At 46.5% G+C, this 26,819-nt stretch overlaps 5 protein-coding genes across 5 annotated transcripts; 2 read left to right on the forward strand and 3 right to left on the reverse strand.

Annotated features, from left to right (window-relative positions):
• LOC131886306 (RNA-binding protein spenito-like) lies at nt 1-2,825 on the reverse strand. Its single transcript, XM_059234595.1, has one exon. The coding sequence runs from the start codon at nt 2,323-2,325 to the stop codon at nt 313-315; it is 2,013 nt and encodes a 670-aa protein (XP_059090578.1). The 5' UTR covers nt 2,326-2,825; the 3' UTR covers nt 1-312.
• A 3,232-nt stretch (nt 2,826-6,057) lies between these two features.
• Nucleotides 6,058-9,701, forward strand: LOC131886066 (ephrin type-A receptor 7-like). The gene is made up of 2 exons (XM_059234293.1): nt 6,058-8,726; nt 8,836-9,701. The coding sequence occupies exons 1-2, from the start codon at nt 6,456-6,458 to the stop codon at nt 9,631-9,633; spliced, it is 3,069 nt and encodes a 1,022-aa protein (XP_059090276.1). The 5' UTR covers nt 6,058-6,455; the 3' UTR covers nt 9,634-9,701.
• Nucleotides 9,621-11,113, reverse strand: LOC131886068 (U-scoloptoxin(05)-Sm1a-like). Its single transcript, XM_059234295.1, has 3 exons — nt 10,902-11,113; nt 10,530-10,703; nt 9,621-10,004 (listed from the first exon to the last, which is right to left on the reverse strand). The coding sequence occupies exons 1-3, from the start codon at nt 10,960-10,962 to the stop codon at nt 9,787-9,789; spliced, it is 453 nt and encodes a 150-aa protein (XP_059090278.1). The 5' UTR covers nt 10,963-11,113; the 3' UTR covers nt 9,621-9,786.
• A 133-nt stretch (nt 11,114-11,246) lies between these two features.
• On the reverse strand, nt 11,247-14,412 carry LOC131886067 (potential E3 ubiquitin-protein ligase ariadne-2-like). Its single transcript, XM_059234294.1, has 6 exons — nt 13,669-14,412; nt 13,176-13,530; nt 12,821-13,052; nt 12,638-12,755; nt 11,867-12,091; nt 11,247-11,728 (listed from the first exon to the last, which is right to left on the reverse strand). Exons 1-6 carry the CDS (start codon nt 13,912-13,914, stop codon nt 11,360-11,362), a joined length of 1,545 nt encoding a protein of 514 aa, XP_059090277.1. The 5' UTR covers nt 13,915-14,412; the 3' UTR covers nt 11,247-11,359.
• Nucleotides 14,413-18,268: 3,856 nt separating this feature from the next.
• Nucleotides 18,269-21,905, forward strand: LOC131886700 (uncharacterized). The gene is made up of 2 exons (XM_059235101.1): nt 18,269-21,573; nt 21,785-21,905. The coding sequence occupies exons 1-2, from the start codon at nt 18,269-18,271 to the stop codon at nt 21,903-21,905; spliced, it is 3,426 nt and encodes a 1,141-aa protein (XP_059091084.1).
• The last annotated feature ends 4,914 nt before the right edge of the window (nt 21,906-26,819 follow it).

Below are 26,819 nucleotides of genomic sequence, written 5' to 3' on the forward strand. Positions count from 1 at the left end.
AACAATGGAATAATTGCTATTGTATTTTTTTGTATGACCACTTTTGCACATGAATTCAAGTTTCAAGGTTTGTACACAATACATCATGAAGTAGTTGGAAGTACTAGCGGTAGCAGGAGAAGAAGCATCAGCAGCAGAAATAGTAGCAGTTTTTGTTGATGTTGTAGTTGCAAAAGTAGTAGTAGTAGTAGTGGTAGAAGTCGTCGTGGTGATGGTTTGAAAGGGGGAAAAATCAATGGGCCTTTTTTTTTTTTTTACTTCGCTTCTCTGCACCACTTTTAGCGTACTCTAGAGTGAAATCATCTTTACCAACTAAGTTCCACCGCACACCACTAACACGACCAAATGGTCATCCTTCGCCAAATCTATGGACAGATCTGGGGCCTCGGCTCGCAGTAAGTCACTTGAGAAAGGACAGGGGGGAAAGCAGTACAACACACCAGAGAGATCGGGATTATCTTTGCTAGCAATCGAAATCACGCCTGCAGCCTCTTTTTGTCTCAAATAAGATATGAGATTACGCAAAGGTCGAGATTGGACATCAGGAGCACTCGAGGTCACGTTCAGCGAGGTGCTCGTCGCCAAAAACACTGCATACGACGATGCTGAGCTCATTCTCTTGCTCACATCGTCCAACTTGGTTTGGTCGAGACGCAATCTTTGTGTGATTTTCAAGCTGTCTTGGTCAGGATCTCCCTGAAGAATATCCGCCATTCTCGGACTACCATCAATCAGATGTAGCTTGGTCGGGAATAAGGAGTTCTTGAGAATCAAGCCTCCTTCCCAGAGTTTGGAGGGTGCGTCACTGGCGATTTGCCCGATCGTTTTGGCATTTCGCACGGATCCCAAACCCCGTTCACGAGAAGGAGAAAAGTCCTCGCCTTCTTCCGCTGAGTTCACATCTCCGCGACGACCTCGCTCTTGAGGGTATCGGCGGTCAAAATCATCACCCCGTGCCGAACCCCGAGATCCACCCCCACCGCCATAGGAGGAACGCCCACCACGTCCACTATACTGATCGCCTTCGGTGGATCGCCCGCCTGAGCTGGCGCGCTCGGGACCGCCAGCAATGATGGCGTCATCCAAGTCGGCATAGTCGATACGGATGCGTTTGTCCGGACCTCCCAAAGGGAAGCCGCGCATCTCTTGGACAGCCGCTTGAGCCGCCTCCAATGTTTCGAAGAAGATGTGTGCTTGAGGGCTGGCCTTTTGGTAATCGATCTTTTGAATGGCGCCAAACCGGTCGAATTCGCGTTCAAGCAAGGAAGTGGATGCCCACGAGCCGAGACCACCCACCCACACCTTAGGGGTGGCGTTGACTTTGCCGTAGCCAATCTTACATTGGAACTTTCCGATGTACTGACCGGAGAGTTCCACCTTAGCCCGGTGGGCTTGATCCAAGTTTTCGTATCGAATAAAGGCATAGGCATTACCCGTGCCCGGGGGTGGGCGCTTGATATCGATATCGACCAGTTTGCCGTATCGGCCAAAGATTCGGCGCATCTCCTCTTCGGTGATGTTCAACTCGAGGTTACCCGTGAACAAGGTGCGAGTGGCCAGGGGATCATCCTCAGGGGGTATGTGGTTGAGATAATTGGGAAACTTGTCGCGCTTCCCATCCCGGTCGCGTTTGCCCCCACCATCGTTAAAGTTACGTCCCCCCCCTCCGCCACCATCATGGCCGTAGCCTCCCCCGTGGTAGCCACCATCACCCCCTCGGCCCCCACCGCGACCACGTCCACCTCGTGATTGATAATGATCGCCCCCACGGCCGCCACCCATGTGATAATCACGCCCCCCACCCCCATGGTGTCCACCATGGTGATAGTCATCGCGATAATCGCGGGGTGGATACGAGGGTCGCCCATAATCGCGTTCAACCAGGGGCGAGCGACTGCGGTACCGCGAGTAGCCGCCTCCGGAGTGGTGATGGTGGGGTGGGGGTGGAGTCATGCTTCGACCATGGCGCCCCCCGCCGTAATGGGGCGGAGGCGGTCCGCCCCCGGAGGGTCCACCGGGTGAGGCGTCACGCCGACTCTCGTACACGGGTTCGACTTGGGCGGGCTTGTCGAATAAAATGATGCGGGACTTGCTGTGCTTGGCATCACGGGCGTCTTCGAAGTTGCGAAAGTAGACGTAAGCCACGCGCTCGTCTAGTTCTTGGACGACTCGCACGCTGATGTCGCCATACTTTTTGTACTCGCGGTAGAGCGTATCGCGGATCACGTCATCACTGGCTTTGGGGTGGAGGGCGCTCACGCACAGGACCTTATAACAGGCCCGCCCGCTGAAGGCCCGCCCATCTCGGTCGGGTGAGAGCGGCATGTCAATTGGCCCCAAGGTGTGGTCTGTGTTCCCGCCGCCTTTCTCTCAATCTCCGGAGGATCAAGAAAGTCAGGACGCCAGGCGCCGCTATCCCCGCCCGGGTGAGCACTTCACTTGAACACCGCACCCGCACCCCTTGCTTCCCAAGCCCACAATCGAGCACGGCTCGACCCTCTTGTCTCCGTGGATCGTGGATCGCTCTCCAATTCCTTGAGGCACACTAACAACACCCACACTAACACCACCCACCACGGCGGGCCCCGAAATTCACACGCACTTGTTCACGAGTCCAGCCCCGGCAGGCCTTCACTGAGAGTCACGGCTTGGTTCCCTCCCGAGATTCGGATCTGCTCGTGAGCCACTCACATCAGAGGAATATGGAGGCAAGAAGAATTGGATCATGCATGAATCTCTCTGACTTTCTGTCCCTCGGTCTCTCAGTCTCTCTCTCCGCTCATGAGATGAATAGATTATTAAGAAAGGAAGGATCGGTTGTCGTGGATGGGTCCCACTGCTGCTAGACAGACAGTCTCTCCATTTAAAACGTACAAAAAAAGCGCTCACAGTTGGCCATTGGTCAAATAGACTCAAAGCCAAATCACGAGCCTGACCGGATTCACTTAATGGTTTTTTTTTATTCAATCAAAGACAAGTCATTGGTATATCATTGAACTGTAAATTGGTCTGTTTCAAAGTTATGTTGTCAAAAACTTATGCAACTGACCAAGGGCAGTAGTGTTTACAACACAACTTTGGACATATCTCCTGAGTTCCCTAAGCACATAGTTTTGGACTCAAATTTGGCCAAGATCATCAATTGAACAAGATAGTGTGGTCGTATCAAGTGCTTATTTAGAATTAAGGGAACAGTTGAGGCGATAAGAAAAATTGCCTTCCGTTTGCAGTGTCCACATCTCTAGAAGTCCGTGGATTAAGCAATACACTAATAGAGTTAAATGCAGGGTTGAATTTTGCTCAAAAACTTGTCCAAGTCCGAGTGGAAAATTGCTATTGGATGAACACCAACATATTCCCAACCAATATTTGGGGAGGGTAAATTGAACAATGAAGGAGCCTGAGAAAGAGGAGAGGTGGACTTCATTGCTTGAACTAGCCTCGATTTACGAAGGTACCCTCAAAAGTTTCCTGTCACACACAGGTATTGGTTCATGTCCTGGCATGATAATGCGCAAACCTCATTGTTATAAGAAATGGGAACTGTTCAATGAATGCAGGGCCTTATCAACTTTGCTGATGAATATGAGTTGACAGCAACGTACCCGTGGAATCAGGCCCATTATTATGTCTATTGTTTCGTTCAGCTGGATCGAATTTGATAGACAACATTGATTTGGGCCTGCTTTCCTTCCTAACATCCCACAACCAGTCACTGAATATCTAATTGGCACGATCACACAAGTTCTTTTGGCAAAAGTTAGTTTGGAAGAAATTGGGTTGGAAATGTCGCTACATGGTTAAAAGCCATGGAAATAAGATTTACAGATGATTTTCCCTTTCGACCGCTTTGTTCTTTGGTTATGTCACTTATGTATTATAGAGCATAGTCTGTGTGGTCACCGACCCCCAAAGGGCGGAACCAAAATGTGCGTGCAATCGAGAAACTCAAGGCAACATATGCGGAGACTCTGCATTCGGTGGGGAGAGAAAGAGAACGGCCAGGATCTGAGCAGTAGCAGTGGACTCACTGGTAGGGAGAAGGCACAAGAGCGACAAGGGGCTTGCTGGAGGCTTACTAAAGACGACCAACCCAGCCCCTCACTCACTCCCCCTCCGCCCATCGGCCTTTCCTCTCAGTGGCCATTCAATAAGGGTGATCAGATTTGGGGTAAACGTCCTGAATATGGCACTTTGCGGCCAAACATCGCGATTTTCGCTATCACTTTCCCGATACAGGCTTCAAGTCCATTTCTGAAGAGAATACGACAACGAGTAAGGGTCATTTGCTGATCTAATATATGAAGTAGAATTTTCAAAGTATTTTGGCATCTCATACCTGATGTGCCGTATGTGAGGATATTGCTAGAAATTTTGAAAAACAACTTCCACTTGTTAGTGAAAATATATGGTGTAGTGGTTATCCCAGCTTCCTAGCACGAGCGAGTTTCCTGGTTCTATTCTCGTCCTCGTCCTTTTTCAGGAAACCGCTCACAGAACGAACAGAGGGAGCAACAATTTGACAACGGACATTGACACTGACAATTCGGATAACGTCGTGGGCGGCTTGGCTGGCCAAGTGTGGCTCAAGTCTCCCTCCAATACAACACCATATTTTCCGTAAGATTGGTTTTCTCCTCTCTCTTTCATGAAAGGAATCGAATGAGTTCGATGCCTTGTTTGCAGGGCATTACTCTTTTTTTGTTTGCATTAGTTGTCTTATAATGAATTAAGACATCTTGATTCACATGTTTTTTGCGGGCAATATACACTGGATAGTAATTAATAGTTGATTCCATGATTTTGTTCCGTCAAATTACACCTCGTCTGTGGGTGAAATAATCCCATCCGGGAGTTTTCTTGGACTAATGACTTGGTCACCCTAGCCTAGAATGCCTCACCAGATTGGATGGCCTGCACGGGTGGTGGGACAATTAAATTTAGCCAAAGAGGCCTTGTCGGCTGCCGGTACAATTTCTTCTCTGGGCTGGTCAGCCCCTGCTATTTGGGAGGATTCGAGACTTGCCGGTTGGTTTAATTTGTCAACTCCTTTCCCCCGTCCGGCTCTGCCTCCTCTGTCAATTTAGATTTTTCAGTTCTTTTACTTTTTTTCTTAGGTGTTAGGACATTAATCAGTATTTTTGACGAGCAACATTAGTTACTATTCTCATCATTAGCCCTCGAAAAAAAGTTGCCCTATATACATATAAAAAAAACAAATACAAGCTTACGAGTTTAGAAGTAGACACATAAACATCTTTAAATCTTTCTTTTAACAGTACCGTGACAAAAATGTCTGGTAATGGTTAGTAAAACCAGAAAATAAAGCAAACCAAACAAAAAATTCAAGTTGCTAAACAAAACTTCTGGATGGTGTTTGGAAGTAAATTGAGAAAGGCCCTAGAAGGAAATTTAGTTAAGAAGGAAACAGATGGGGGCTCAAATGACAAAATGGCTCAATGTGATCCCAAATGTGAAAAACCAAGAAAATTAAGTCGACTTTTAACTGAAAAGAATGCGGTAAAGAGAATAAAAGGGGCTAAGAGCGAGCAATGGCCGTCTTCTTTTGCATATTGAAAACTCGTTTTTTGGCATTTTCCCACCTTTTTTCCAACAATTTCTCACCTTAAAAAAACATTCGAGCTGAAAAAAAAACAAGTTTTTGAGGTCTATTTATACCTCACTCTTGTATTATACCAGGACTTCCCAATTTTGGACTCGATGACACTAGTCCTGGTCACAGGCCAACCAGGCTACTTGCCCTGGCCAGAGCCAGACAGCAGCCAGAAACTGGTCCTAATAGGCTTAGGATCTGGTGGCTCTAAATCTCGGACGGTCTCCTTTTGGCATCACCTTTCTCCCCTTCCTGGCCGGCCTCAAAGCCTGCCTGTCCACGATTGTGGCGGCTGTATTGGCTAGCTAGCTGGTGATGAGGCTTGTTGCTCTCCTTGTTCGAAAGAAGAGGAAGAGGAAAACTGCTGACTGTGCTTGCTCACTTTCCTGCTGGGCCAGGCCGGCCGAAAGTTGGTGGGCTGCTGGGTGGGCTGGTGGTTGGAAGAAGCCTGAGGCCCTCTTCAAGCGAAGAGGGCAGACCACCGTAAACAAGAACAAGAACACCAGAACAAGTACGAGTGCGGCTAGAGCGAAACGCCCTGATCGGCCCCCAGTCCGCCCTCGCCGTTGGACTCGAGAAGCACACGGTGGTGTTGGATGAGAGCCAGGGACAACTCCAACTATGAGACGCTCAGGGGTGCAGGCGCAAGTCTAGTGGGGCGGAGGCTATCATCGTCGATTTCAGCCCCAGCCATCTCCAAAGCCTGAGCCCGATCCCAAGTGGGAGTGGCGAGTACCCAGCCAAAGGCAGACGCACAGAAGGATAGCTTCAAAGCGGGCCGGGACATGCGCTTCAACTGAGTCGCACCCGTGATCGGCCGTGGGCCTGTGAGTGGAGAACGATGGCCCCGCCGCTCTGGAGGGGGTGGAAGTGGGCCATGTGCTTGGCCGTGACGTTGGTCGGGTGGGATGGAAGTGGACGAGGTGTACGGGGCGACCAGCACGTGTTGTTGGACACCACCAAAGAGGCTATGCTAGACTGGACACGCTATCCGTACGGTCAGAGCTCGGCCACCCCCGGGTGGGTCGAGGAGTCCTTTACCAACTTCGAGAAGGGCATCAATTGGCGGTCGTACGTGGTGTGCGACGTGGGCTACTCCAACGTCAATAATTGGCTGTGGACGCCCTTCATCACCCGCCACGACGCCCAGCGCATCTACATCGAAGTCAAGTTCTCGCTCCGTAACTGTGACCTCTTCCCCGGCACCGCCCTTCAATGCAAGGAGACCTTTAGTCTGCTCTACTACGAGTTCGACGCAGCTACCCGCCAGCCCCCGCCCTGGGAGCCGGAGAGCTACAAACAGATCGATGTGATCGCCGCCGACGAGGGACGATTCACCAACAGCAACGAGGTCATCATCAATACCGAAACACGCTCCGTCGAAGTCCACAAGAAGGGCATCTATTTCGCCTTTCGCGACCAAGGCGCTTGTCTTTCGCTCTTGGCCGTCAAAGTGTACTACCTCAAGTGTCCGGAAGTCACGGTGGGCTTCGCCCACTACCCGGAAACGGCCACCGGATCTCAGTTAAGCTCCATTCAAAAGGTGCCGGGTCGCTGCGTGGACAATGCCGTGGCTCGCCAAGTGCCGCATAACCTATGCAAGGCTGACGGATCTTGGAACTTTCACAGCGGCTCGTGTGAGTGCATGGCCGGGCATGAACCCTTGGGCGAAGACGAAAATCAGTGCACACCTTGTCGAATCGGCTACTACAAACCACAACCGGGTCAAGCCCGATGCGAGCTTTGTCCGGCCCATAGTCGATCGTTGTACGAAGCCTCGGTTGAATGTCGTTGCAACGACGGTTTCTACCGGGCCTTGGACGACGGCAAGAAGCGCCCGTGTACCCGTCCTCCGCAAGCGCCTCAAGGGGCTACCTATCACACGTTCTCCAATGGTTCAGTGCAGCTGGATTGGCAACCGCCCATGGATGAAGGGGCTCGCACCGACACCACCTACGAAGTTCGTTGCACCAATTGCGGCGAAGGCGGGCGCACGCCCCCTTCCTTCCAACCTAATCGCTTCCCAATAGCTCAAACCAGCGTGTTAGTGTACGGACTTCAGCCCGGTCAGTCATACACATTCGCTATTCGCGCTCTAAATGGCGTGTCTGATTTGACTAACACGAGTCTCAGCTCCGTATCAATCAACGTAGTCTTGGGCAAGAGCGGAAGTGAGTCCATGGTGCAGAATATCCGAGTGCTGCGGCAAGAGCCCAATAAACTGTTGTTGAGCTGGGAGGCCCCGCCCACAGCCAGTTCGCTCGACGACGAAGTCTATGAAATTCGATATTCACGGGCCGATGGCAGTGACAATGAAACTCTTTCCTTGATCACCAAACGCGATAAAGCCGAGATCGGAGACTTGGTCGATCGGGTTACCTACAAGTTCCAGATCCGGGCTCAAACGGCCAAAGGCTGGGGTGATTTTAGTCCGGCCATGAGTATCACCACTGATGGTTTGTCAGGAGGTGCGAATTCCATTCTCGTTTCAGAGAAATCCGAGACATTCTCCAAGTCTGAGATGACTGTGATTATTCTCAGTGTGATCTTGATCTTCACGATCTTGCTTGTGGTTTCCATCGGCTTCTGTCGTCGCCAACTGAAAGTGTCCGGGACCGGCAAGAAGGACTCTGACACGCTCAAATACCACGGTGTCGACAATGGGTTTGTAACCGAGTCGTTTCCAATCGTGCAAACTCAACTGGCGTTAGATTACAATCCCTTTTCACACAATAAAACCTACATTGATCCGCACACCTACGAAGATCCGAATAAGGCGGTGCAGCAATTTGCCAAGGAGATCGACTCCAAATTCATCACCATTGAGGCCATCATTGGGGGTGGCGAGTTCGGAGATGTGTGTCGAGGGCGCCTGAGCATTCCCGAGCGAGCGGATCTACTGGTGGCCATCAAGACGCTCAAGCCAGGAGGGGCGGAAAAGGCCAAGATGGACTTCTTGGCCGAGGCCAGCATAATGGGACAGTTTGAACATCCCAATGTCATATTTCTTCAGGGAGTGGTCACTAAAGCCAATCCCATTATGATCATCACCGAGTACATGGAGAATGGCTCCTTGGACACGTTTTTGCGCGCCAACGACGGCAAGTTCCAGGTAAGTGGTCGCCTTTATTGGGTCCAATTTTCGTCATTTGTTTGGTCAACCATCCACTCTGGACTTCAATCATTCCTTTCTTTCCCTGACTCTTAACAACCTATTTTAGGTGATGCAATTGGTGGGAATGATGCGTGGGATCGCATACGGAATGCAATACCTCGCCGAAATGAACTATGTTCACCGAGATCTTGCCGCTCGAAACGTGTTAGTCAATTCTCAACTCGTGTGCAAGATTGCAGACTTTGGCTTGAGCCGCGAATTGGTGGAGGATAACTTTGATGGAGCGTACACCACCCGGGGTGGCAAGATCCCTGTGCGCTGGACCGCCCCCGAGGCCATCGCCTTTCGAAAATTCACGTCCTCGTCGGACGTGTGGAGCTTCGGAATCGTCATGTGGGAAGTGATGTCCTACGGAGAACGACCCTATTGGACTTGGTCCAATCAAGACGTGATCAAGGCTATCGAAAGGGGCTACCGATTACCCGCGCCCATGGATTGTCCGGAAGCCATACACCAACTGATGTTGGACTCGTGGCAGAAAGACCGCTCTCATCGGCCCAGTTTTAGCTCGATTGTGAAGACACTGGACAAACTGATCTGCTCGCCGGAAACGCTCACCAAATTGTCTTCCTCATCCACTTCACCTCTCAACAATTACCATGCTCTCACCGCGAATCCTCGGACGTTCGCCAGTATCGACGAGTGGCTGGAATCTCTCAAGATGACTCGATATTCTACCAATTTTCATAATTTCAATATCACGGATATGTCTCAAGTAGCTCAACTCACCCTGCAAGATATTGTCAATCTGGGCATCACGTTAGTGGGCCACCAGAAGAAGATTATGAGCAGTATTCAGTCTATGCGTACAGGCATTGATGTATCAGAAGGTTTTCTGGTGTGAATTTATTTAAGTACTTCACCATGACGATCAATAGATCAACCAATAAAGGTAAACACTGTACACAATTATTTCTGGTTTCATCCATTCAGTTCGGGTGTAGGATTTTCGTGGAATATGATGAGTGTGTGTGTGTGTGTATGTATGTGCACCAATTCATTGCAACTGAGACGTGATCACACCAAGGAGAATCGGTCCCAAGAGTCTCATGAAAGTGGTGTTCCCAGTCATGCTTCCAGCTCGATTACAACCATCGAAATTGCAAGTGAGTAGGCAACCTTTGAGAACGTCTTCTTGGAATTTCAGTGTTCCACATTGGGAATTCATGTCCTCCAAGGAGCAAGTCCGCACTACCAAGGTCTCTTGGGTGGCGTCTAAAGAACAAATGGGCCGAAACAAATTAATTTGCCACGCCCAGGTGGCAGTTCATTTTGATGGCAAAGAATTTCAGGGACACAAGTTGGAGAAACTTTTATGTTTGTGACGAATTCCTTCTTCAGTGGAAGAGTGGTGGGGATCATACCCTGCTTTGAATATACGCTTTCCATTTGAACTAAAAACCTCTGTCTGGCTATATGATTGGTAAAAGAAAATCTGGCCTTCATGAATATAAAAATGTTCTGCATTTGTTGCTCGACTTAGAAGTTTGAAATTATTCGGACTACGTGCTTGTAAAGCGTTAACTTGGAAGCGATGAAAAACATGTTGACTTCTTTTAAAAGAGGCGCGACTCGTTGCCACCAATAAGGTTTGTTCCCCCTTCTTCCCTCCCCTACATCATAAAACGCCCTCGAGTGTCCATGAGATTCTTTCGAAGCGGTAATCGGCCCCAAAAGCAGGCGTGGTGGAACAAGCTGAACTGCCACTCTCGCTGGATTGGATTCGGATACATAACTTACACGAAGTCCCGGTGAGCTTGATGCAAAAATTGCCGGGAAACATGCCGACGTGGTTTTCTTTGGGCACCACACACCGCTTGTCCAATGGAATGAATGCTGGAGACATCGGGTCATCGCAATGAGGATTCGATCCGTTACGCGACGAACAAGTGAAACAATCAATGGCACCCCACACTGTGAAGCAAAGACTGTCATATCAGGGTTTGAGAGTTTACAATCTATTCTACAGTTGCGGAACACAAAAGGTGTAGGAGCTGTTCAAAAAATATTGAGCTCGACAACTCGTTCTAGTTCAGCAATTCGAACACTCCTCTGCAGAGATTTCGCGTCTTATGTAGGTCCTGAATAATGAGATTTGGGGACACAGCTTACCAGAATCTAAAAATAAGGCCAGGATGAACCCAAGCACGCCGAATAGGCTATTGACCTTCATAACTAGGACAACAGTTATTTATCCGCCTTATTAGTCAAGCGACAAACCCAAGGAAATGGCGTGAATTGAAGAGTGGCTCTGGTTGATGCCCCAATCCTTTGGACTGTAAGGCTTCCTTCTCTCCTCCCTTGACTAGATTCATTCTTAGCAACACTCGAAGAAGAACAAGGCCAGAACCGCACAAAAAGATCGGAAAGATTGAGAAGAAAGCCTTCAATTTAAATGCCATTGAGACCGAAATGAATTTGTCAAAGGGACTAAATATGCACACTCAACTTCAGATGTTCTTACAAAATGTAACGTTGATTTATTCACGCCTGTCTTGTCATTAGAGCAGGTTTTTAACATGATCCAAGTTTTGGTATTCGTCGTGGTTAAGGTTGACACGATGATGAGATCAAGTGGCTAGAAAATCCTTCAGCAAACTGGACCTGCGTTTCTCGGCGATGTCAATTTGATTTTCTAGGTCACCTCGGTCAGTGCTCTCAGCGTGCTCAATTTTCCAACTCAGGTTCTCGATCTCGGCCTCCAGCTGCGCTTGTTGGTATTCAAAGAGCTCTTTTCTCGGACAAGGCTCCATGTAATAGGCATAGGGGTACGTATATTGAAGAGTATATCGGCATTTGGCCAGCAAGGCGGCCGCATCTAGTAAGTACTGCCAATCAATCCAAGTACCAGATCCACCCATGACTTTGTCGTTGATGCGGTTTTTGATCTTTTCCGTCGTTTGTGCCTCCAACTTGATGCTTTTCGAATGATTTTCCCACTGAAACGAGAAAAACCAAGTCCTAATTATAGGCCACTCTTCTTCTTTCTACCTCTTTTGCGTTAAGCTGGAGGCAAATGAAATGAGAATATGCATGAACTTGGCCTGGGCCAGGTCCTTCATACATTTGGAACTTACTCGCTCAAAATAATGGAGGTATTTCTTCAAAGCCTCCCGGGCTTGAGCGTGAGCCGATTCGTGGGCAATGTTGGGGTTCTCTTTATATCGCGAGCATTCATAGTATTCCGAACCATGATTCCTCCAATCACCAAGGCACATCCAACAAAAATCATGCTTGCAGTTATAGCATTGCATGTGATTGCAACCCCCATTTTTTTCTATGCAGATATTACAATTTGGGCACTGCAAGACGAACGAGAAACATTATTAGGATATTTTCAACGAACAGTTCTATCTATCTTCATGAATAAACAGGACTAATGAGTCTAACTGATAAAACAGTGCTCGATTTTTTAGGCAGCATGACGGCTCTACATGCACCTTCAGGCGCTGTTACACCCATTCAACTCCTCTCTATGAATGTAATAATAATAATATAATGAATCAATCTTATGAGCAAATCTGAACGAAATGGACCAATGACTCAAGACAATTCACAATTTATTTACCGACATCGATTAAGATTCGGATTCACCCACGATACTAATTTGTTTATATACACAAGCCCAGAAGGTTGAAAGATACCAATCGAGTTCCATGAAGCCCCTTTTTCTATGTTTTTGCATTTTTTTCATTTTTGTTTCCAGTTTTGCCAATAATAATTGCTGTTAAACCAAGCGCACCCAAACCACCATTAATCTTTGGGGGATACACTTGTTCTCACATTGGCAATCAACTCTTTGTCTAAATGAAAACAAAATAACAGAATTGCAATAGGAGGAATCTTACGTCTTTCGTGTGGGCGGAAATATAATTGGCCGTTTCGCTATCATCCGCACATTTAGTCAGCCATCGACGAATGGTCTCGCAATTGGTCGGGGCGTGGTAATGGCTGCCACAAATGAAGCTGAAAGATGCCAACGGGACAGGTTAGGGCCACACATTCATTCAGCGAGGTTGGATTCGACTCACCAAAACACGGTTTTACAAAGCGAGCAAGTGCAACGCTTCGCTTGAGGTTTAACACACCGGATGAGGATTGAGCAATTCAAACCTGGACAAAACCGGAGTTGAGGATGGCTTCTGACATTTTCATGGAACATAACGTCCCGATATTTGCCCTGTATGTGGGGCTTGCGCACATGGCGCATCACAAACTCCTGTGGAGCCAGTAAATGACACTGATTGGACATACACGAGACGGCTGAAATAAAAGCCCGAGGTCAACCGTTATTGCCACCCAGCGAGCTCTAGCGGGCGAGTATCATGTCCGTTCATGGACTAGATGGCCCATCCCATCCCCTCCTTCACAGCCACTGATACTTACTCAAAGCTAGTCCCTGATCCATTTGGCACTCAAAGTAGGTCTCCCAACAGGCGGCGCAAAACGAGTGACCGCATTGGAGCGAGGAGAAGCGTGAGGCATTTTGTTCCGTGGCGCACACCTGGCAATACCAAGTTGGAGAGGCGGGGCGGAGCGCATCCAAGCGGCGATCATGAGCGGAAGACAACGCCGTAGAAGTGGGCGGCCAAGGTGGGTCGACCTGAGAGACGGGATGGGCGGGCGAAGGTGGACCGGCCACGGGTGAGACTAGGAGACGGTAACGGGGTAGATTCTCCCACGCTTTGGCCTCGAACCATTGAGATTGTTGAAGGGTCAATTGAGCTAGATGAAAACTGGCCTGGAACAGTGAAAACGTAAGCTATGATGATCTGGGCTTCCAGCTGATGGAGCCGCGGGGCGAGAGCGAGATACGGATCGATCACGGGCCTCCGAGCCGCTCAGGAGATGAACTCGAGTTCCAAAAAGTCCGTCTTACCTGAGCTTTCTGAACCAGGGCTTGCACCAGACTGTGGAGCCATTCTTCAGTTTGGGCGCGGGTCAGGCAATCGTATTGAAAGAATTCGGGGTCCTCGTTATTATTGAGCTGCCCGTGGGCCGGGTCCTCCAGGTCCTCGTTATAACTGTAATAGTAGTATTCGAGATCCTCTTCTTCACCTGAGGACGAAGATGACGTCGACGACGACAAAAGGGCTGCGGGCTCAGTGCCCGTCTCCGACGCCATGATAAGCCGCAGACGTGATTTAGAGGGTGGATCCCGCCTTATTCCACCTCTGGGAACGCCTCAATTTTTAATCCACGAAGACTATGGCCATGGAATGGAGCCAGGGAGGCAGGGAGGCTTCCCCGCCCACGGCCTCAGCCGCCCCCAGCCCGTGGGTTCGTGGCTCTTCCCTGGGACGAGCTGGGACGATGGCGGTAGATAGTTAGTTCCACTGCGGCTATGCCAGAGGTCAGGTTTGTCCGAGGACTGACTCAATTGGATGGATGGATGGATGGATGTTTGAATAGCGGATGGATGGCGTGGGCTTCGGTTTTGTTGTTGAGTGCTCTAGTGTCCGGATTGTTCTCATGGGCTGCCCATGATCAAGCCCATGATGACGGGATGACTGGATGATTCCTTGGAGGGTCCGGCCTCACCCGCTGGCTAGCTGGCTGGCTGGCTGGCTTATTTGCTTACTTGCTTACTTGCTTACTTCCTAGCCACTAGCTGACTTCTAGATCCAACTAGCTAGCAAGCAAGCAAGCTAGCTAGCTAGTGGCTGACGCTCTCTTTCCCCCGTTGTTTCCTCAGCCAGCCAGCCAGCCAGCCAGCCAGCCTTGATGCACTCGCTTGCTCTCTTGCCAGAAAGCAGCGGATCAAGGTGACCACAGAGACTCACCCACTCAGATTGGGCTGGCTACGGAACAGGAGGAGTTCTAGTGTAACAGCAAAACAGCCACAGACCATATAATGACTAGACCTCGCACAGCGCAAGGAAAAATGCGAACGCTTGCCTTCATCAGCTGGAACATAAATTTTGGTGTACAGTGACTCATGTTTTTTTCATCCGCCAGCGTGGCCGGATTCAGAGTGAGCTTGTCACTGATTCCGCGTTCTTGGAAGGCCCAGCGATTGTAGGTCGTTGGTACTGATCAGGCAGTCACCCTCCTCTTTTTCGCTGTACAGAGTTGTTGACACAAAATCCATTTTCCTCCGCACTGAGGTGAAAACAGCAGGTCCTCCACCAACGACAGGACATGAGTCTCACTCGGGTCTCACTTCGCAGTTCACAGACACGGTTATATGTATAACAGTGTGACCAGCCAGAGCATCATGAACTCGGAAATATGCGGGCTCAGTGTTTATTTACTCCATCAAGAGACAGGACATTAGTCGTTCCTCAATAAAAGAAACGAATTCCAGTTCCAGTTACTTTGGTTTACAATAGCAATTCGGTAGACAACCATTACTAATACTAAACAATTCACCTTTTTTAAATTACAATTTAAATTACAAAAAAAGCAATTTCAGATTCCGATTCTGAAACCCAAGAACACTCTCAGAGTAGTTAAGAGCAGGCACCATTTTCAACCCTGGCTTTCTTTGATCAAAATGTGTTATATGGATTTAGCAAAAATGGCAATTTCTGTTGAGCCTGACACACCTCAGATGTCACGAGATGAACGAAAAAAAATTAAAGGCCATTCTGGAAGCTGAAAAAGGAACGAGTAACCAGTAAAATACATACATACATACATACATACATACATACATACATACATACATACATACATACATACATACATACATACATACATACATACATACATTTTTTCTACATTAGAGCTAAATTGGATCCAAATTTTCTAATTTTAAAAATGTAGAAGACTCCTCATCACTTCAATGCTGAAGCAATAGAGACGCGTAAAGTACCGGATCGGATTTCAGCTGTGTGAGGTAGTCAGGCTGCGCCACAATCGCGGCAAGAACTATCATGATTTTAGTACATCTAGTGCTTCCAAATTTTCATTGACAAAATTGTACGCCATGTTTTGGAAATCGTTCGACAATTATTTTGAACCATTTAAGTTCAACATTCACTTGATAAAGATGACATTACGTCGCAAGTGATGAAAATATGCAGAAATTAATATTTGGTGCCAACTTTTTGCCATCAGTATGATGAGTGGTGACACTTCCTTCATGGTAGAACCAGAGGGCGCACTAGTATGAAATCCCAAAGCTTTACACCTCTCTATTGCTGATCATAGAAAACGTGATTGTTTTTACCCATTGGTTTGACTTGACTGTGGTGATATAAAATGGTGCGAAATCGCCTTGCGAGCGCGGATATGTTTCGTATTTGCTTTGAATACTGTACATTCCCAAACATTTTAGCTTCTCTCAATTTGAGGCCTGCTTCAGTCCCCCTTCAGTCAACATCTTTAGACTCTTTCGACCATTTGCAATCCTGCAGAAGTCATAGGACCCCAAATAGGCGAACCATATTCAATTTGTGGCTCAACAGTCTGCTTGTACAGAGTTAGCATAGTGATATCCTCTGATATATTCAACCACGCAACAAAGGCTTTACCAACTTTAAGTGAACTTCGATCATTGAACTTTCCATAACTTGGAAGACTACACCGAAGTCCTTCATAGACATTACCTGCTAAATAGCTATAACTTCATCATTTACCATCAAGTCAAGGGTCATTAAGCGGAATTTTATCCCGTCAAGGCCATATTACTCTCAGCAACCCAACAGTAGATATGATCTTGGACCTCCACCTGGTCACTGAAATCTTGACCATTCCCACCACTACCTTACTTTGTATCATCAACATACGATATAATGGCAAACTGGATACCAAGTCTCTGATGTGGAGCAATGAAGATGATGAATAGGAGAGGACCCAAAACGGAGCCCTGAGGAACATCCAACTTGACATCTTGTATGTCACTAAGGAATCCCTCGGCCTGGACTATTTGCTTCCTACCACGTATGAAACTTCTAAAACAAATGAGAACCTTGTCTGGATTCCTATCTCGTGGAGCCACTTAAATAAGAGCCCACGATCTATCTTGTCAAAGGCCTTGGAAAATTTAAGATAACCTACATCAACTGGCTCATGACAATGAGCGGCAAAATGTGCAACATACCAAAGCCTTTTAGAGACAAAAAGGTGCAAAAAAATTAAGCCCAAACTATGCAGAAAAGGGTGCAAAAAGGCCAAAAGTGTAACAAAAGTTTCTCAATCAAAAGTGAAGTACTTTTGGGCCGGCACCATTCAATACTTGACATCCATTGCTAAAAATTTAGCTTTTCTAATCTATATTTCGGCGGTAGCCTTTGATTTCAAACTTTGAATCCAATTCTAACGCAAAGAAAGTTCTGATTTCAACCAAAATAAACAGTTTTAGGCCAAAATTGACGAAAATTCTTTGTACACAATATGTCCGTCCCTACAGTCATGACTCTCTAGTCCTTCAATGACTTGGTTTATGTGCTCTATCAGTTGGGTAGTGCTAAAATGCCCCCAAAACCTCTGCTGCTATGTGGAACGACCTCATAGACCTTTAAAAATTCGATAGGTTTGAGAAAAATGGGCCTTTAGTTATTGAAGAATGACTTATCGCAACCTTTAAAAATAGGAACAGTATGAGTTAGCCCTAGAGCGGATGAAAACTTGCCCTGATCCAAGATTCAACGCATCAAGCACGAGAAAACAGTCGCAGGAATCTGTGAGCATCTCATCAGAAACTGAGATGTCACACCATCAGGACCAAGGGAACTCAAAATCCTCAAAGCCATGATGGCCTCTAAAGCATGCAGATCTGTGACTACGAGTTTAGGGAGCTCCTCAACTGAATTAGACTTGCCAACTCATCAGCCTCATCATTAGAGCAATGCTAAGCTCTGGGAAGTTGAAAGCCCACTGGAGAACATATCTCTATGCATTTTAACCACATACCTTACATTATTACCTCTGACTTCACCAACGACCTCAATTGGCACTAAAGGGTGTTTAATTTTCCTCTTAGATGTTACATAATAAAAAAAGGCTTTCGAATTCGACTTGACTTCTTGGACCACTTCACTTTTTTTTTCAATTCACCATTCTCAATGGAGTACGTTATTCTCCCTTGAATCAAATCCCATTTTCTTTGAAGGCTAACCAAGGCTACAAGATTCGAAATTGCTCTAAAGCCTTTTTGCCAGTTTGCAACGTTTTTTAGCAGATTATTCCCACCTTTTTGGAACAAGATTTTTAGTGACTAAAAACGTCTTATCTAGTAAATATGGCTAAGGTGCATCCATAGACGGTTCTGTTATGTAAACGTTCAAATATGTCTTTCCCGCCATTCGTACCCCTGTCATTATACCCACTCATGTTCCGTCATTCTGTACTCTTCTCCTAAACGTCAACGGGAGGTTTTTAAAAGAAAAAGAATAGACACGTTTCATTGGTTCAACTGCCTGGTCGTTCTTATTAAGTCCGGATACAACATGGCGCAGTCGGCAACCACCTAATTGATTGTGTGGACCGATCCTAGTTCCCCCACTTTCCTGGACTGAGGAATAAGACTAACCATGGGGCCGAAAGTTGAGGTCGACACTGTCTCAACGCTGAGACGTCGCCGCGGCCAATTCAGGTACCAGGCCCAAGAGGCCCTGAAGTCCTTGCAGTTGACGGCGACCAGACAAGCAGCGTTGGATCCTACCTCATGGGAGTTGTGGCAGTGTGTGACCTTGGAGAACGAGCTCCAAGACACCCGTGCTGACGTGGACACATTCGCCGAATCTCATATTGCGGTTCAATGTGCTGAGGGTGCGGTTGAGGAGGAGGAGGATGAAGATACCAAGATCATCCGGGAGCTTCGTTCCAAGCTACTTGTGATCACTCGTGAGATCCGGGGAATAAAGAATCAGTGCGTTGATCTAGCATCTCGTCATGTTGTTGGATCGCGGTCGGATCCTTCTGTGGAGCAAGTTTCACATTCGTTCCGGATCAATTCTTCACTGAAGCCTTTGCCCCTAACCATGGATGTGACCTTAGCAGACTTCTTGGTCTGGAGGCAGAAATTTGATGATTTTTACTCATCAAACAAGATGGAGTCTTTTCCAGTGGCAGAGCAACGTGCTCAACTTCGGGGATGTATGGATGTCGGCGTCATCCAAACGTTAGCCCAATACCTGGATGTGGATAGCGACGAGTCTGTCAAAGATGTACTCGACAAACTCCAAGGTCATCTGGCAAAGTCCATCAACATTGTAAGGAGGCGACATGAATTTAATAGCCTGAATCAAAAGGATGGTGAATCTTTTTGTGACTTATTTGTACGTCTCAAATTGGTCGGGAGTTTGGCAGAACTCAGAGATATTTCATATGAGGAACTCCTGACATCCCGTCTGATTATTGCTGTCTCCAGTGAAAGTCTTCGACATGACCTTCTTTGTATGGACAATCCATCATTGGCTACAGTTAAAGCCAAGTGTGAATCTTGGGAAGCCGGAAACTATAATCTGGCAGCGTTGCGAAGGTCTTCTTCAAAGGTGAATCAAACTTCGGCATACAAATTACAGAAGAAAGAACGTGGTCGCAGTAAGTCACGAGGTCGCGATTTGAAGTCTGGCCCGTGCAAACAGTGCGGTTATTCCCAGCACCTTGGGCCTGCATGTCCTGCCCGTGGTCAGAACTGCAGTGAGTGTAAGAAGAAAGGCAATTATCGTAGCATGTGTCCAGCAAAACAAAAAAGTGATGACCATAAGTCTGACTCAGTACGTGCTTCCAGTGTTCGGGTTAAACAGGTCAGGGCATCGGGCTCTACCCCAACGGCCGTGGTGGGCGTGTCTACCCTCGGGGGACCCTCGTTTCGGACCGAGGTCCTTCCCGATACGGGCGCAACTGATTGCATTGTTCCCTCTGGTCTCCTCCAAAGTCATGGGATAGCTGTGGACACATCAGTAAAGGCCGTCATCGAATCAGCAAATGGAACAAGACTCCGGTGTGATGGCGTGGTCGATCTCCAGTTAAGGTGGTTGAGTCATCAAGCCAGGACAACGGCCTATGTCAGTCCAGACACGGATGTGATGTTGGTTGGTTGGTCCACCATGATTGACTTGTCCATGATTCCGTCTTCGTTCCCATTTTCGGAGAGAGATGCCCTGGAGTGTGGAGTATCTAGATCGCTTGTGAAGAAGACTGACGTTTCCTTAGTGGGTGATGCCTCGGACCCATCCCAAGCGGAAGTTGAGGTAATCCGTAGCTCGCTCATAAACGAATTTTTGGATGTGTTTGACTCTACGACAACATTCCAAGCAATGAAGGGTCCGCCTATGCAGATTCACCTCAAGGACATGACAAACGCTGAACCCTATATGTGCACAGCTGTCCGGCCTATTCCTTATGCTTTTCGTGATAAGGCCAAAGCTGAATTAGAGTACATGGAGTCCATGGGAATCATTGAAGATGCAAGTGATGATCCCACTGATTGGATCTCCCCGTTCATGGCCTTGGGAAAACCAGACGGAAACGTCCGCCTGGTAGTGGATTACCAACATCTAAACCGTCATGTTCGTCGGCCTGTCCATCCATTCCCTTCCGTGAAGGACATCATGTCTGCGATCCCACCTGGGAGCCGATATTTCACAGTGTTGGATGCGACCAAGGGTTATTGGCAAGTGCCCTTGAGTAAGGAAGCCCGGAAATTGACCACTTTCTTAACTCCATGGGGACGTAAGCGTTTTTGTAGGGCCCCCATGGGTCTTAATTGCTCTGGGGATGAGTACTGTGCTCGTGGTGATCGTGCTCTCCTTGGTTTGAGCAACATCGTTAAAGTGGTGGACGATATTTTAGTGTTTGGCTCATCATTTTCGGAAATGCATAATAGTGTCCGCGCTGTATTGGAGAGATGTCGCCAGCACAAGATCACTCTCTCACCCAAGAAACTCGTGTTTGGCAAACGTGAGGTCCTGTATGTGGGATTTATGATCGGGGAGCAAGGACTCAGTCCTGACCCAGCAAAGTTGGCTGCCATTCGGAATTTTCCAAAGCCATCGAATGTGACCGATCTCCGTGCCTTTCTAGGCCTGGTGAATCAGCTGGGATCTTTCACACCGAATATCACTAAGGCTGTGACTCCGTTAAGATCTCTTCTTTCGACCAAGGGTGGATTTACATGGTCAGAAGATATCCACACGCCCGTGTTCAAAGATGCTTGTCGTGTGCTCTCGTCAGCTCCAGTACTTGCTCACTTTGATTCCACTCTTCCCATCCGTCTGATGACGGACGCGTCTTGTTTGCAGGGTCTAGGATTTGCCCTCCTCCAAGACCATGGCAAGGAGTCTCCTGAGTGGAAACTGATACAATGTGGTTCAAGATTTATTAGTGATGCCGAGTCCAGATATGCCGTCTGCGAACTCGAACTCCTGGCCATTGTATGGGCCGTTAAAAAATGTTGCATTTATTTACGAGGTGCCGAACATTTTGAGATTATCACGGATCATAAACCACTCATCCCGGTCTTGAACTCACGCACACTTGATGCCATAGAGAATCCTCGAATTCAGAGATTTAAGGAGAAGCTCTCCGGTTATGTCTTTACTGCTGCATGGGCCAGAGGTAAATTCCACTGTATTGCGGATGCACTAAGTCGTGCGCCCGTGGAGGAGCCTGAGTCGGCGGAGGGTCGTATTAGTGTCCTCCCTGATAGTCATGTTCGTGGAACAATTGTCAGCTCCATCCAAGTTGGCGAGCTGGACGGTGACCCAGCCCTTGATCTCTTCAAGATGGCTGCTGAAGTGGACGAGGAGTATCTTGCCCTGAAGGACTCTCTCTTAGACAAAACGATCACGAGCAGCAAGTTGCCCGTTGGTGTCCGTCAGTTCAAGAAGATGTGGGATTTTCTTTCGGTTGAGGAAGGCTTCGTCCTAGTCGAATCAAGAAAAATAGTCGTCCCTCCTACCGTGCGTCGTGACGTACTTCGTCTCCTCCACTTGCCTCATCAAGGAATCACAAAAACATATAATCGGGCCCGTGAATTGTTCTATTGGCCCTGTATGAAGAGTGATATCATTTCATTGACTGCATCTTGTGAGTTGTGTCAGATTCTCCGGCCATCCCAACCAAGAGAACCACTACAGTCAGATCCGCCCCCATCACGCCCATTCGAGTCTGTTAGTGTGGACCTATTCGAATATGGAGGTCGAACCTTCCTGGCATTTGTAGATCGTTACTCGGGTTGGCCGTACATGGATTCTTTCCCAAAGACACCAAATTCTCGAGAGATTGCTCGATCTCTCAGGCGAATGAATATTTTCCCAGTATGGAATTCCGATGAAGATTCGAACCGATGGTGGGCCACAATTTACATCGGCTGAATTTGCGAAATTTTGTGCTGAGGAGAAGATCACGGCTATAGTAAGTTCTCCGTATTACGCCCAGTCCAATGGTCACGCGGAGGCCGCTGTGAAGATGTTGAAGAATTTGGTCAAAAAACACTGGGAAAACGGCCACCTTAATCATGAGGCCTTTGATGCGGCTCTCCTGGAATGGAGAAATATGCCGAGAAGTGATGGCATGTCTCCCGCTCGGTGGTTGTTTGGCCATAGCCTTCGTACTCGTTTGCCAGCTCATCCATCATCATACCGCGAGATGACGACGGAGGACCGCACTTCAGCTCTTGACCGGCGTCAGAAAGAGTTTGAGAAAACCAAAGCCTGTTATGACGAACGATCTCGGATACAACCCAGCCTATCCATTGGGGACCGTGTATGGGTTCAGGATGCCCATTCAAGATTGTGGGATCGCCGTGGCGTTATTCAGGCGATCAGAAATAACGGCCGGTCATATGTGGTGGCAATTGGTTCTCGACGATATATGAGAAACCGTAGGTTCCTTCGTTTGTCTCTCTGGGAAGAGGGGGAGGAAGAAGAGGTGGCCAACGACGGTCCTCTTCGGAAAAGCACCCGGATAAAGAAGAAAACTGTCCGTTTTACTTTTTAAATTCAATGTCATTCAATTTGGGGGAGGTGTTATGTAAACGTTCAAATATGTCTTTCCCGCCATTCGTACCCCTGTCATTATACCCACTCATGTTCCGTCATTCTGTACTCTTCTCCTAAACGTCAACGGGAGGTTTTTAAAAGAAAAAGAATAGACACGTTTCATTGGTTCAACTGCCTGGTCGTTCTTATTAAGTCCGGATACAACAGGTTCCTGTTTCAGAATTGAAACCAGGTCAAGCTCCCCACATCCTTTTGCAATTAGAGGTCAATGCTCCTCTTTGAACTGGATCTGAGCCAGACCAGGCAGGGTCAGGCATGGATACAAAAGCTTATTGAAAATCTACAAACCTCAATAGATCATGTTTAAATTGTGTTACTTCCTAGTCAAATACCTACCCGCTGATTACACGTTGGTGCTAAAGCTTAATGCTCGACCTTACTCCTGATCGTGGTTCTTTGAAAACAATACTTTTTTGCTAACCTGGTATTGACATAACGTTAAGAGAAACTTCACAACCCATTAAAAAGATGCTGATAAGATCTCGATATTTGTAGGCTTTCCTGACGCAGAAAATGGCAGAAAATCATGCAAAAACGTGGCAGAAATTGACACAGAGTGGAAAAAGTTAGAAATGTTTTGACGCATTTACATCATCTTTTCATTATGCGTGCAAACATTTTCAATTGCAACAAAAGAGCATAATAAAGAAAGGAAATTCAAGAAAAATGGAATGCTCTGATTGTGAGCATTTTCAGGAGGGAAAATTAAGACAAACATTATAGCCAACCTGCACTGGGTACAGTCTGAACCTGTCTTTTAATTCAATTTGCCGGCTTGTTGAAGCTAGATATTGAACCAAGAGTTTAGTGCAGTGACAGAACTGCACAAAAATGACATATTTTTCAGTTTTGTAGCACAACTCACTCGATATTTGAAAATTCAATGGGATTCAAGAGAGAGTGCGTGTGCAGGTTGGCTACAATATGTCTTCTTTCTCCCTACTTAAAATGCTGAAAGTCAGTGCTGCCGCACTTCAATTTTTTAATGCTTCCATTGCTTCACATTCCCTAATGATCATGAACAGGGTTGCCACGAGGCTAATCTATATTTCTAGTCAAAACGACTTTTGATAGTGGTCAAAAGTGAGTGGGAGTGTTCTCCCACATTACATAAATTACAGCATATGTTGCTTTTGAATCAACTTGAATGCGCAAACCTACAATCATTCCTGAAGGTGAGATAATAATTCATGTTGCTCGTAGGTTATGACGACGAAGCAGGAATATCCCTCAGTTGGGACACACATCATCAGATGACAGGCCGAGCAAGAGAGGTGCAATCTGACTCCAAACGAACTAACAAACGGACGATGTGAATGACTCAGTGATGTCAACAATCAACTTTGGAAAAAAAAATTGCCATTTTTTAACATGTCATGGCAGAAAGTAGAAGAAAATTGCAGAAAATGGTGAAAGGTGGTCCAAAGTTGGCGCTGGTGCTTTAAATGCTTGACCAAAGTAAAAAAGAAAACCAGTCGCCAATGATATAAGAAAATGAAGGCATCATCCTTGGTTACAAATGTGGTCAATTAAGATGTGAACAGGTGGAAACCAACTGAAATTTGAGCAATTCCCAGCGTTGCCAGGTGGCCTCCGTAGAGGTAATAATTTCGAAAAGTGGCTACTTTTGAAACACAATGGCTACGAGAAAAACGTGCGGTCCAACCCTTTCATTGGCCACCAAGTGGCTACTTTTGAAATCCAATGGCAAGAGGTACAACCCTTAATTTGGCCTCCATGGAGCTACTTTTAAAACTCAATGATCATTTTTCACTACGGTTAGTCATTAGTTAGAACTTAATATCTGACATTTCTTTGCTTTGAACTTTATATGTATGTGTCTTTTCCTAACTAAATTTTTAAGAAGATAGGTTTAAGACATTTACTGAAATGTTTTAGAACAAGACAGGGTTTAATTTGAGAACTTGGGGGTCCATTCAATGGTCGAGCGACTTTAAGACTTGCCATTGCAGCAGCATGGTTTGATCAAATAAGTCTAGTATTTTGAAATGAAAAGGCAAAAAAACTCCGTCGATTTAACGAGATGATGGTACTTGAAACAGATATTCGAGATTGTGAAATGTAAATTAGGAGAAATATTACCCAACCGTGAGGATTTTGCTATTCTACTACTTGAAACTTCTCGGAAAAAAAACGAAGCTTCATAGTTTTCAGTGGATGCAGATGTGTATGAGCGTTTTTCCCACATCAAAGCTGTGAGTGAATGACATCAGCTAAAATGAGGTCATAACGGCCGTTAGTCAATGAGGAATGATTTTGGAGGTTAAGTGATTTTCATTCTTTTTTTTACCGCCGGCACTAAAAAAGTGATGGTTGCAGCTACTCGGGTAAGATTGGGCCGTTTGGCAAGGTTGCGGCTACTCAGGTAAGATTGGGCCAAAACAAGTATATTACATTTATTAGCAATACCATGGTCCCTATCACGCTTATCGTGATTTAGAATCACTGCAGAGACACCAAGGCATACATCTCATTCAAAATATTTTTAATTGCTTACTCGCAAATCCAATCTCGGCATTTCAAGCATCAAGTCATTAAATCAACGGAACTGATTCTCATCCTCTCACCCTGTCTGAGTGGGCAAAGCTGTGCTCAACCATGGAGTACTCCATGGCTCAAAGAAGCAAAAAGCTCTGTCGATTTAACAAGATGATGGTATGTTAAGCACAGAAATTTGCCAAGGAAGCAAGTAAGAATATTTTGAATGGAATGTATGCCTTGGTGTCTCTGTTTTGATTCTAAATCATAATAGCTATGATAGGGACTATGATATTGCTAATAAATGTAATAAACTCGTTTCGGCCCAACTTGTCCGAGCAGCCGCAACCCGGCCAATTGACCCATTTCGCTTATTTCAATGCCGGCGGTAAGAAAATATTGGAAATTACTAAACCTCTAAATTCATCCCTTATTGTAACGGGATTGCAGTTCCCTTTTCTAAAAAAAGGAACAAGTTACTGAATGAACTTTCTATCTGAAAACTGACTTTTCGCCTAACCTTGACTTCTCCCCGTGAAGTTGGCAAACAGCCATTTGGGTTTTACACATTTTATGGTCACAAATTTTTCCGACAAAGTCAAGAGGTGCTGAATCAATTAATATGTTAAAGGTGTTTGTTTTCCTTGTTTATTACGAAGTCAGATGGCAGCTCTCTTGCTCGGCCATCTGATTTTGGGTGCCCCAATTGAGGGATATTCCCACTTTGTTGGCAGAGCCAAAATTAATTATTGCCTCACACTCGGGAGTGACCATTTAAGCTGTTAAAGCAGCAACTCATGCTGTAATCAAACACCACAGAGAAGTTTGGACTTGGCTAGCCGGGGATCAAATCAGGATTCGCAAATTGGAAAGCGGATGTTCTACCAATACGGGTACCCCAGCAAGGCTAAATATGATAAAGGTATTCAGTGGTTTTTATTCTCATTAGTCTCTTGGTAATGCTACTAAATGAATCTGAGCGAGTTGTCCACAGAGGGTTGAGATTGAATTTGAATATTAGTTAGCTCTTTGTACTGGAGCGAAGCCTTTGATTTTTTGACTTTTCGCCGAACTCTCTTAATCTAGACTTGAGTCTTTTACTGGGCTCAAATTAAACACAAGAACTTGTAGAAACTCACCATCCTCCCTCATACAGACGTCCTCTATCCCATATAAATAGACTTGCATACAGACAATAAACAATCAGTACCTTTGCTGTACTCTTCTAGCTAGGGACCTCCAACTTGTTTCCCTACAAACTCATCTGGTTTTTACTAAGGTAAACAAGGCTAAAAAAATCATCATTGAAGTGGTGCTTCTTATATGGCAATTCATAATGGAGTAAAAATCCCGTTTCCTTACGAAATTTTTCCAAAATACAGTAAAAGACTTGAGTGCCCTCTGACTCACCCCAATACTAAAAACTCTGTTGGAAACTGTTGGGGACAGAGAAAGGCTTTCATTTTTTTGGAAAGAAGAGATGTGGACTTCATTGTTCGAACTAGCCTGGATTCTCGAAGGCTTGAAGGTGCTCTCAAAACGCACATTAAGCCTCTACGGTCACTAGAATTGACCC

Source organism: Tigriopus californicus, chromosome 9, assembly GCF_007210705.1.
Source record: "Tigriopus californicus strain San Diego chromosome 9, Tcal_SD_v2.1, whole genome shotgun sequence".
Classification (NCBI taxonomy): domain Eukaryota; kingdom Metazoa; phylum Arthropoda; class Copepoda; order Harpacticoida; family Harpacticidae; genus Tigriopus; species Tigriopus californicus.

Bases quoted from the DNA above. Each gene is read 5' to 3' on its own strand.
- LOC131886306 (XM_059234595.1), bottom strand. From the start codon at position 2,325: ATGCCGCTCTCACCCGACCGAGATGGGCGGGCCTTCAGCGGGCGGGCC.
- LOC131886066 (XM_059234293.1), top strand. From the start codon at position 6,456: ATGGCCCCGCCGCTCTGGAGGGGGTGGAAGTGGGCCATGTGCTTGGCC. The intron at 8,727-8,835 runs GTAAGTGGTCGC...AACCTATTTTAG, and splicing joins CCAACGACGGCAAGTTCCAG to GTGATGCAATTGGTGGGAAT.
- LOC131886068 (XM_059234295.1), bottom strand. From the start codon at position 10,962: ATGAAGGTCAATAGCCTATTCGGCGTGCTTGGGTTCATCCTGGCCTTA. The intron at 10,704-10,901 runs GTAAGCTGTGTC...TTTGCTTCACAG, and splicing joins GGCCTTATTTTTAGATTCTG to TGTGGGGTGCCATTGATTGT. The intron at 10,005-10,529 runs GTAAGTTATGTA...TTTGTTCTTTAG, and splicing joins CAAGCTCACCGGGACTTCGT to ACGCCACCCAAGAGACCTTG.
- LOC131886067 (XM_059234294.1), bottom strand. From the start codon at position 13,914: ATGGCGTCGGAGACGGGCACTGAGCCCGCAGCCCTTTTGTCGTCGTCG. The intron at 12,756-12,820 runs GTGAGTCGAATC...GGCATCTTTCAG, and splicing joins CTTTGTAAAACCGTGTTTTG to CTTCATTTGTGGCAGCCATT. The intron at 12,092-12,637 runs GTAAGATTCCTC...TTCGTCTTGCAG, and splicing joins TTTCCGCCCACACGAAAGAC to TGCCCAAATTGTAATATCTG.
- LOC131886700 (XM_059235101.1), top strand. From the start codon at position 18,269: ATGGGGCCGAAAGTTGAGGTCGACACTGTCTCAACGCTGAGACGTCGC. The intron at 21,574-21,784 runs GTGGGATTTTCT...GAGTTGTGTCAG, and splicing joins GTCCGTCAGTTCAAGAAGAT to ATTCTCCGGCCATCCCAACC.